The sequence below is a fragment of the Carcharhinus amblyrhynchos genome, chromosome 2, assembly GCF_965287045.1.
Source record: "Carcharhinus amblyrhynchos chromosome 2, sCarAmb.v2.hapA, whole genome shotgun sequence".
Lineage (NCBI taxonomy): Eukaryota > Metazoa > Chordata > Chondrichthyes > Carcharhiniformes > Carcharhinidae > Carcharhinus > Carcharhinus amblyrhynchos.
The window spans coordinates 51753301-51764687 of record NC_137325.1 but is presented as its reverse complement, the minus strand read 5'-3'; the positions used below and the strand labels follow the sequence as shown (position 1 = coordinate 51764687).

General features: G+C 43.0%; 1 protein-coding gene across 1 annotated transcript in view; it reads right to left on the bottom strand.

Annotated features, from left to right (window-relative positions):
- Nucleotides 1-7015: 7015 nt before the first annotated feature.
- Nucleotides 7016-11387, bottom strand: part of pde11al (phosphodiesterase 11a, like) — a 270592-nt gene continuing 266220 nt past the window's right edge. The window contains exon 21 of the mRNA XM_080216102.1: nt 7016-8702. Within this exon, the coding sequence (XP_080072228.1) occupies nt 8550-8702 (153 nt within the window). The 3' untranslated portion in view covers nt 7016-8549. The remainder of the gene's footprint in view (nt 8703-11387) is intronic.

Below are 11387 nucleotides of genomic sequence, written 5' to 3'. Positions count from 1 at the left end.
GTCCTCATGTGTGTGGAACTTGGCTATCAGTCTCTGTTCAGCGACTCTGCGCTGTCATGTGTCGTGAAGGCCGCCTTGGAGAACGCTTACCCGAAGGTCAGAGGCTGAATGCCCGTGACCACTGAAGTGTTCGTCAACAGGAAGGGAACAGTCTTGCCTGGTGATTGTCGAGCGATGTTCATTCATCTGTTGTCGTAGCGTCTGCATGGTCTCCCCAATGTACCATGCTTCGGGACATCCTTTCTTGCAACGTATCAGGTAGACAATGTTGGCCAAGTTGCAAGAGTATTTACCGTGTACCTGGTGGATGGTATTCTCACATGTGATGATGGTATCCGTGTCGATGATCCGGCATGTCTTGCAGAGGTTGCTGTGGCAAGGTTGTGTGGTGTTGTGGTCACTGTTCTCCTGAAGACTGGGAAGTTTGCTGTGAACAATGGTCTGTTTGAGGTTGTGTGGTTGTCTGAAGGCAAGAAGTGGGGGTGTGGGGATGGCCCTGGCGAGATGTTCGTCTTCATCAATGATATGTTGAAGACTCCGGAGAAGATGTCGTAGCTTCTCCGCTCCGGGGAAGTACTAGACAACGAAGGGTACTCTGTCCACTGTGTCCCGTGTTTGTCTTCTGAGGAGATCGGTACGGTTTTTTGCTGTGGCGCATCGGAACTGTCAATCTATGAGTCAAGTGCCATATCCTGTTCTTACGAGCGCATCTTTCGGCGTCTGTCACGACCCTCCTCATCTGGGCAAACCCTGTGTATACGGAGGGCTTGTCCATAGGGAATAGCTTCTTTGACATGTTTAGGGTGGAAGCTGGAGAAGTGGAGCATTGTGAGATTGTCTGTGGGCTTGCGGTACAGTGAGGTGCTGAGGTGACCGTCCTTAATGGAGATGCATGTGTCCAAGAATGCAACTGATTCTGGGGAATAGTCCATGGTGAGTCTGATGGTGGGGTGGAATTAGTTGATATCATCATATAGTTGTTTCAGTGATTGTTCACCATGAGGCCAAAGGAAGAAAATGTCATCGATGTATCTAGTGTACAGCATCGGTTGAAGATTCTGTGCAGTGAAGTAGTCTTGTTCGAACCTGTGCATGAAGATGTTGGCATATTGAGGTGCAAATTTGGTCCCCATGGCTGTTCCATGTGTCTAGATGAAAAACTGGTTGTTGAAGGTGAAGGATAAAGCGGATGAGTTGTAAAATTGCATCTGGAAACTGGCAGTTGTCAGCATTGAGTACTGAGGCAGTCGCAGCAATGCCATCGTTGTGGGGGATGTTGGTGTAGAGTGCCGAGACATCCATTGTGACGAGGAGTGTCCCTGGTTCAACTGCTCCATGTGTGCTGAGTTTCTGTAGGAAGTGGGTTGTGTCGCGACAAAAGCTGGGGGTTCTTTGTACAATGGGTTTCAGGATGCCCTCGACGTAGCCGGAGAGGTTCTCACACAGAGTTCCATTGCCCAATACGATGGGACGGCCAGGTGTGTTTGCCTTGTGTATCTTTGGGAGGCAGTAGAGATCTCCAATGCGGGGAGTACGTGGAATGAGAGCACGGAGGGTGCTCTGAAGGTCCGGATCAAAGGTCTTGATCAGTTTGTTGAGTTGACGAGTGTGTTCTTTGGTCGGATCTGTGGGTAACTGTCTGTAGTGTTCCTCATTGTTCAGTTGTCGGTACACTTCTTTACAGTAATCCGTTCTGTTCAGTATGACGATGGCCCCTCCTTTGTCTGCTGGTTTGATGACAATGTTGCGGTTTGTCTTGAGAGCGTGGATGGCGTTGCGTTGTGCTTGGGTGATGTTCGGGGTTGTCTTGTGAGTGCGGCTGATGAATCTGGTGTTAATGCACCTCCTAATGGTTTGGGCATACAAGTCCAGTCGAGGGCAGCGGCCTTCCGGAGGAGTCCAATTGGATTCCTTCCTCTTCGGTTGCTGCACTGCGGATCTCTCTGTCAACTGTTCTGGTTCATCGGCTGTCTCATTGTGTTCGCTGCTGGCCTCTTGGGGTTTGTGGAAAAACTCCCGCAGCCTCATTCACCTGATGAATTCCTCTGTGTCTGCTACCTCAGCACCTTACTGTACCGCAAGCCCACAGACAATCTCACAATGCTCCACTTCTCCAGTTTCCACCCTAAACATGTTAAAGAAGCCATTCCCTATGGACAAGTCCTCCGTATACACAGGGTTTGCTCAGATGAGGAGGATCGTGACAGACACCTCCAGATGCTGAAAGATGCCCTCATCAGAACAGGATATGGTGCTTGACTCATCGATCGACAGTTCCGATGCGCCACAGCAAAAAACCGCATCGATCTCCTCAGAAGACAAACACGGGACACAGTGGACAGAGTACCCTTCGTTGTCCAGTACTTCCCCGAAGCGGAGAAGCTACGACATCTTCTCCGGAGTCTTCAACATATCATTGATGAAGACGAACATCTCGCCAGGGCCATCCCCACACCCCCACTTCTTGCCTTCAGACAACCACACAACCTCAAACAGACCATTGTTCGCAGCAAACTACCCAGTCTTCAGGAGAACAGTGACCACAACACCACACAACCTTGCCACAGCAACCTCTGCAAGACATGCCGGATCATCGACACGGATACCATCATCACATGTGAGAATACCATCCACCAGGTACACGGTAAATACTCTTGCAACTTGGCCAACATTGTCTACCTGATACGTTGCAAGAAAGGATGTCCCGAAGCATGGTACATTGGGGAGACCATGCAGACGCTACGACAACAGATGAATGAACATCGCTCGACAATCACCAGGCAAGACTGTTCCCTTCCTGTTGACGAACACTTCAGTGGTCACGGGCATTCAGCCTCTGACCTTCGGGTAAGCGTTCTCCAAGGCGGCCTTCACGACACACGACAGCGCAGAGTCGCTGAACAGAGACTGATAGCCAAGTTCCACACACATGAGGACGGTCTCAACAGGGATCTTGGGTTCATTTTGCACTATCTGTAACCCCTGTGACTTGCCTGGGTTTGCAAAACCTCACTCACTGTGCTGTCTGGAGACAATACACATCTCTTTAACCTGTGATCAGTGCTCCTTCCACACACATTGTCAGCCACTTTAGGACTTGAACAGCAGGTTAGGTGTAAAGATTCGCATTCTAATCAGTAATCTCTAAACTGTCTGTGCTTTATATGCTCTGTCTGAGGCCAGAACTCTCCATTCACCTGATGAAGAGGGAGTCCCCTCGAAAGCTTGTGAGTTTACCATCAAATAAATCGGTTGGACTAAAACCTGGTGTTGTCAGACTTTTTACTGTGTTTACCCCAGTCCAACGCCGGCACATCCACATCATTGTTATTTGAGGAGCAGCAAATGAAACTGAACAATACACAATCATCTCCCAACATCTCCACTTTTGACCTTATGATAAAGGGAAGTTAATTAATAAAGCAGCTGAAGGTGGTTGGGTCTAGGACAATGTCCTGAGAACTCCTGTAACAATGTCCTGTGGCTGAAATGGTTGAACTCCAAAACTATCTTCCCTTGTGTTTGTTATGACTCTAGTCAGTGAAGTGATTTCCTCTGACACCCATTTATTTTGATTTTATTAGGGCATTCTCCTTTTAAGGGCAATCACTCTCACCTCACTTCTGGAATTCATCTTTTTTCATGTTGGATCAAGTCTATAATGTGATCTGGAGCTAAGTGATCCTGGTGGAACCTAAACTAAGCATGAGTAAACAGGCTATTGGTAAGTAAGTGCAATTTGATGACTTCTTCCATCATTTTGCTGATGATCGAGAATACACAGATGGAGCGGTAATAGGCTGGGATAAATTTTTCCTGACTTCAGGATTTGTCAATTATACATTGTAGTCATACTGTAACAGCTTGTTTAGAAGTGTAGATAATGCTGGAAAACAAGTCTTGAGTACTGTTAGGCACCAAGGGCGAAATATTGTCAGACTCATAGACGTGGCCATTTCTTAATTTGATGCTGTATGAATTGAATTGGTTGAAGATTGGCTTTTGTGATGAGGGAGATTTTAGGAGAAGGCTGAGTTAGATTTTTGCTTGGCAGTTGTTATCCACTTCCAAGATATAAGATCTTCACTCCTGATTCTGAGAATAATTCAAAATGGCATCAGCTGAAATGAGACATTCCTCAATTTTTATATAATTTTTGACTTGAAACAGTACTTTGCTCTCATGGTACTTGGGTTGGTTGTGAATAATATACAACTTCATATGTAGGGTGGGATTTTCCAGCTGTGCCCCAAGACCAGAAATTTCTACCTGAGGTCAATGGACCTTTTCATGGTCCATTGAATTTTTTGCCCTGCCTGCTATGATTCCTGCAACAGGTGGGATGGGAAATTTGCTGCCGTAGTTTCAATTCTATCAGACATTCAGGAATTTGGTGAATGCAGATATATATGAAGAGGAAACAATTGCCCTGTGAAGCAACAGCCCTGTGTGAGATGCCATTAATTAATCATTGTCTCATTAAGTGTTAATTCAATAGTTACATAAACAACGAACTGAAGCTGTTACTGACTTGTCTTTGAAGTGTCTTTGAATGTATTCTAAAATATAACGGCTGCCAATATCACGCTGTAGTTAGTGCACTGCAGATGATATTTCAACTTACTGTGCACATGCAATGAGTATAAAATGTCCAGTTAAGATTTTTAAAAGGATTGAGATGTGCACAGTAACAAACAACACCTTAAAACTATAAAGATTCATTTTCCAATAAAATGAAAATAAAACATTTTATTGTCTCAAGTTGGTGTCTTTTGAAATAAGTGGTTTGATAGCTGTCAATATTTATTCGTCACAGATTTTCAAGTTTTTAACAAATGCTCCAAAAAGCAGCCCATCCAACAGTTTATTACACTGTAATGCTGTTCTATTACAGTTCTTCTCTTCCAGTTAACAGCTGGGTTCCAGAATGATGTGCATAATGGTGATTACATGCTTTTCTCAGTGCACTTCAGTGGTCAATTATTTCAATCATAGCAGTTGTGACATTTGTTCACACAGTACTTAGAACAGTTATTCTAGGATTTACAACAATTACACTAGTTTGCTTTTGGTTAAGAAATAGCTACAAAACAATGTGTGCTGAGTGTGAGTCTGACTGGCTCACACTCTTAGCAGTTTCTTACATGCATCACCTTTGCCCTGGTTAACCAACTGTTTTCCAAAGGTCCATAATGCATGCCCAAAATGCCACAGCAATTTGCAGTGCTATTTTTCACAGGCTTTGCTGTAACTCTTCTGTGTGAATTCTTTTTTCTTTTTTAGTTACTGCCAATGACATATTGTTAATGGGATAAAAAGACTTCTGCTTTCAATGCAACGCTGTCAGTGACCTTACACGTTGTTCAGTCCTGTTGCAAATCAACATCACTCTGAAGAGTCTATCCTCCAGCTTGACTATGAAAGATGCAACGCTCCACCATTTCAATATTGGTGAGTATCAATTGTTTTTATGTGTTAGTGAACATATGAGCACATAACTATGATTTAGGCTCCACAGACATCAGATACTTTGTCCCATAGAACCATAGGCTAAAATACAAGATTTGAATAGACAACTCTGACCTATGTAGATAATAAGGGTGGTATCCACTTTGTTGTCTAAAAATGTCCCTGCTGTGACATTTACAACTTGAAGAGAATTGCCTTCTAGCATGTCCAAGGCACTTAATAAGGAAGAAATTAATTTTGAAGTCCAGTCATTGTTGTTATATTGGGAAGAGGTGGCCATCTAGGTCCCACAAACAGTAATTGAGGTGAATGACCAGTTTATCTGTGTTTTGACAATGATAGTTGAAGGGAGTTTATCAGGATATGAAGAGAATTCCCTGCTGCACCAGGAATAGCATAAATGGAATGTTCAGTTCTGTCTGGATAACAAATCAGTGGCTATGTATAATGACCTGTAACTAGCCTGCCATAGTACTCTGTAATATCTTGCTTGTGCTTGAAGCGGTAAGCACCTGTTTCACCTGACCTTCTTGACAGGCTGGGGGAGGATTGGGGTTGTTCAAATTTGGGGGGTGGGGGCAGTAGTTGCAATCAGGTGGATGGGGAAGCCTATGCAGGTGAGGCTGTGGGATCCTTGGGGCGTGGGGTGTTTAGTTGGGTGGCAGTGTGGGTGGCTGGAGGTGTGGGGTTATTTAAAATATTTAGTCTGAAGTTAGAATTGCTTTTTTGCCTTCTCTTTCAGAGTAACTATGAGGGCAAAACTGGCAGAACCATCCAAAGTTACCGATTTAAATTGCTTTGTCGGATGGTTCCCAGCTCAGGGCAATTTTCTGGGGAAAGTTAACCTTTCTGGACAATTGCGGATAAACCCTTATCTGGGAACTTCCATGAGATCCCCACATCCCAAACCTGATGCTGGAGAGCCAGGGAGCAATGGTCTAACATCCTATCCAAAATGCAGCATCTCTGACAAAGAACACAGCTTGCAATACTGCGACAAAGTATCAATCTCAATTATACATTCAAGTCCTGGCCTGAGACTCATCCTACAGCCTTGCATCTCAGTGGTGAGAATTCTACCACTGAATCCAATCTACATTCATCAAATAAGTAATATAATTTAAAACACAGCTTTCAACTGAAAGGGAATATGCCATTTGAGGACTCATTCTTCTATCCCATATATTCCTGAACTGAGTGACCAACTATCCTGTATTTTAAGGGATTGTCCTATATTTTGATTAGTTTATCTTTTGTCCTTCAAAGAACATCATTTCCTTTTATCCCTTATTGTTAAGAGAGGCTGGGAGACTGAACCTCTTTGATTCTCTTGTGACTGTGCACACTTTGCCTGTTGGCCTCCACGGCAATTAATAAACCTTTCTGCACCATGCTGACCCTTGTTCCCCTGTCTTCACCCAGCCAGCTGCTGAAGTTCAATGAGAATGTAGGTTGGAGAGAGGACTACACTATTGGAGCCCGATAATCCAAATCATAATCCCTCTGGGCACTGCTCCTTCTTACCATTATAAGAGGAGGAGGAAGGAGGATTATATCTTTAGCCTATCAAAAGCAGACGGACTAAACAAATACTCTATTGAATTAGTGTACAATGTTTATTAAAGTGATCAAAGTTTTCAAAGATAAAATATGTTTGGAGAATATTTACACCTCACCCAGTAGAAGCCAGTGAAAACGCAATATGTTTTTTTCAGGTGTCAGTAACTCATGCACCTTTCTGTGGGCATCTCCATTATTTCACTGGGGTTCCAATTCTGCACATGAGTAACTGCAACATATGCAATATGGTGAGGATGTCATAGTTAACTGCCATATGTATCTCAGGTCCACGAGTTGTTTTCCAGTAGCAATCACATGGAAGAAAAATTGATATTGAATGCTTAATGAATTGGAGTGATGAGGGCTAAGATCTCTGGCTAATTTTTTCCCCTCTCTTGCCCACACATACTGAGGTCAGTCATTGTGTGACTAGTGTTTATCCAGCTGAGATCACATTAACTCCTCATGTTCTAAGTGGCTCACTTCCAAACACTGAGGTGCAGAAGTTGCGTTTTAAAAAGCAGATACTTGTCGGGCAACATTAGAAGATCTTTAAATCATGTCAGTTATGCCTCAATACCCTTTCATTCTATTTCTACTAAATTAATCAATTTTGGGATCATTCATGCATAGTTACCATGAGCATGCTCAAAAATAGCTATCTGATGATGTGCAAGCCACTGCCTCGACAATGGGAAATGAAAGGACTGATTATGGATTGTGTGGCAAACTAATTATGAGCCCCCAGCATAGGCAGCAGCTAATAGTGACAACCACTATGTATCCACTTTGCCTTAAAAAGTTTGTACATGCAGTTTGAATCATCCCATTAAAGAAACTGATCTATTCATTTATGCACATGATCAAAGACCCAGCAAACTGATGAGAAATTGATCCTTCAATTAATATTCAGAAATATCCCCAGGGTGACATTTCAGATGGAGTCCTCTGGATTTATCCCACAATGCTGTGGTTTGAGAGCGGTTTCTTGTTGGGGTAGCACCTTGCCTTGAACATCAGTAAAGCTATTGTCAGTCTGAGAGCGTACCCTGCTGCCAACAGATTTAACTGGAATTCACTTTAATAAAGCTGTCTCGGCAATAACAGTTTTTTTTGAGGCACCAGAAGAATGTTGCTATAGCAGATGGCAGATGATGATTTTAATCACTGCAGTAATTACTGGATACTCTTAGGTATCAAACATAGCACTGCATGACGGGAAATATGTGAAATGGTCCATATCTGGTGTTTGTGTTTACTTTGTTGCTGAATATTTGCAGTGCTGATCTCTATTTCATGCCCAAATTCCGAGCTGAGGGAAAAATGATTTTACACCTTTTCTTCTGTGTCCGCACAGATGGGATTTATGGTAATGTGGCTGAAGGTTCATTCTGTGGCCAAAGTAATATTGATGATTCTCAGCATTTGCATTATTGTCATTAACATTCCATCTGCCAGAGGGCCAAACCACCTAATGTAGTGTAAGGTCAGGCCAGAAACATGTTCAGGTCTGAATTGCACTAGTTGATTGCTTCAATCTTCAATGTGCAATTAGCAGCATCTGCGGCACCATGGGAATGACGATACATTGTATAAAGCTCCTCCCATTTAGTCCTGTTTGCATTGATTCCATTCAGCAAGGGTTGGACTCTTCCATTCAGCTGAGCCAATGCCTGAAACGTGAAGGGCAGATAAAAAGGATACGTGGATTAGAGAGCTGCCTGTGATACAGCTCACCAAGTGAGCAAAGCTATTTGTAACTGTAAGTGAAACGGCATTATGTGGAGCAGCAGTAAAATAACACAATAAACTAAATCCACATGGTTTATCCCTCATATCTAACCATACTACTTTCTGCAAACCCAGTCAGGTTGCTCCATCCATAAAATATGTACACATACTCCTTGATATCAATTGTATAATTCACCTCCCATCAAAGGAAATTTATTTAGATCTCAGATTCAAATTTTCATTTATTTCAACTCAGGAAAGGGGACTAATTCAAACAGATCTGAAGAATTGTTATTATTATAAAAGAAAGAAAAGCATGATGAAATGTAATAGATCCATTCCCCACCTGCCAACCCAGGGACACATCAGACAGAGTTGAATCCCGGCAAGGCTGTCTAGGAAAAGAGGCAGCAATGTATGGTCTCAGGCCTCAGCAGCCAGCAATGGTGATAACTGCTGCAAAGTGAAGGCATTCACTTTTAAGATTTAATGTGTTGCCCTTTAATTAAAAGGTCACATACCTTTCAGGTCTTTCAGGATCTTGCTGCCTAATGCCTCCCCCCTCAGCTCACAAGGCCAACATTTTCTTGATACACTTTCTAAAAGGGAACAGCCCAATGATTGGAAAGCAAAATAGGAGGTGATGTGGCACCAACTCCATCTCAACTCAATCCAAATGCACCAATCTGCTCCCTTGGGAGATATCTTGGAGATCTCCAGGCATCTTCAGCTGAGATCAAGACCATAGTATCTGTTCTTTCTCCTTTGCCATGTGCTGGGAACTGAGCATTTACTAGGCACATGGTGAAAGGTAATTGGCCCAGTGTTGCAGATGAGCATTTTGTTTGATGTAAAATTCATAAAAAAGAGGAAGTTACAGTACGTTACTAAATTAAGACAACTCACCAAATTAGAAACAGGGGCCCTGAAAATCCAGTGCTCATTTACTCTGGTACGTATGTCAGGTTTGGGCCCACTAATTAATCGGCCTGATCCCACAAAGAGATTAAGAGTGTGCTGAAGTCGTGGTGGGACTGCAGACTTTAAAGACCAGGACTGAAATGGCATAGCTCATAACAATTGTGATCCTGAAAAGTCATGGACCATGAATGACAGTTATACTGGAAACACACTGGTTAGTGTACTCCAGTGCTGACCTTGGCAGTACATCACAAGGGGCTGGTGAACACACACACACATGACTGTAGATTTTCTTTATATCTAAGTACATATACTATATTCAAATCTAATATCTGAATGCCTTGCCAGCATCCACTTGCAGCTGGAAGAAAGAGTGTTTTTCTGTTTTGGGTCAGGTTCCCATAAAATCCCTTTATCCTCTTCTTTGGTGTCCTCTACAAGGAGACTGAATCTTCCAATCTTCGGGAGTTCAGGACACAAACCTACTCTAACCTCTCCCCTGCTGGGATTCATTTATATCCATCCAGCCTCTCTCATCAATCTCAGCAAACCATCCCTCAGTGTGAAACTGGAGCCCTATTCAGGGTAAAGAGGAAATCCCAGTACTCTTGGGCTGTGCTCCTGATTTCATGCCTTGTTAGGGATTAAAGTAGATTCCGTGGTGGGGGGGAGGGATTTTCTGCCAGGACTCACCATGGGTGAAAACGACGATGTTGGTGGAAAAGAGGATTTTCACACTAACTCCATTGCAGTGTTAATGTAAGTCTACTTGTGACACTAATAAATAAATAAACTTTAAAATCTCATGAGAACAGCTAAATGAGGACCTCAGCAACAAAATCTTGTTATATGATATTGATAATTGAGGATTCAGCAATGGTCATGCTGTTGAATGTCAAGAGGTGATGACTGGATTCTCTCTTGTTGAAGATGGTCATTGCTGGTATTTGTGTGGCATGAATGTTACTTCCACATGTCAGTCCAAGCCTGGATATTTCCAAGTCTAGCTGCATTCAGACATGGACTGCTTCAGTATCTGAGGAGTTGCAAATGGTGCTGAACATTCTGCAATCATTAACAAACATTCCCTTCTGATGGAAGGTCGTTCTTTAAGCAGCTGCAGATGGTTGGACCTAGGAAACTAACCTGAGGAACTCCAGTGATGTCCTGGGCCTGAGACGGTTGACCTCCAACAAGCACAACCATCTTCCTTTGTACAATAAGAAGTTTCACAACACCAGGTTAAAGTCCAACAGGTTTATTTGGAATCATGAGCTTTCAGAGCACTGCTCCATCATCAGGTGAGTCTTACTATGCCCACTCCAGTCCAATGCTGGCATCTCCACATCACATCTTCCTTTGTGACTCCAAATAGCTTTAGGACATATTGTACAGTCCTGTTCACCCCAATTCCCATTGATTTCAGTTTGCCAGGTCTCCTTCATGCTCTGCAAGAGGGGATCCTTTGTTTTGCTTTGGTCTTCCTAATACTTTCAATCATTTCATCACAATATTTATAAATTACATGGTATTGCTCACAGTTAATCTGGGAACTTGAGGATAGTTATATGCAGTTATTAAGATGAAATTTTGTTTAAACCACTATGACCTACGAACAGGGTGCTCTGTGGTGAAGTAGATTAAATAGATGTATTCTAAGGTGTGAGTATTCAGAAAAGTTTCTGTAAACTGCCAGCTGCTTTTAA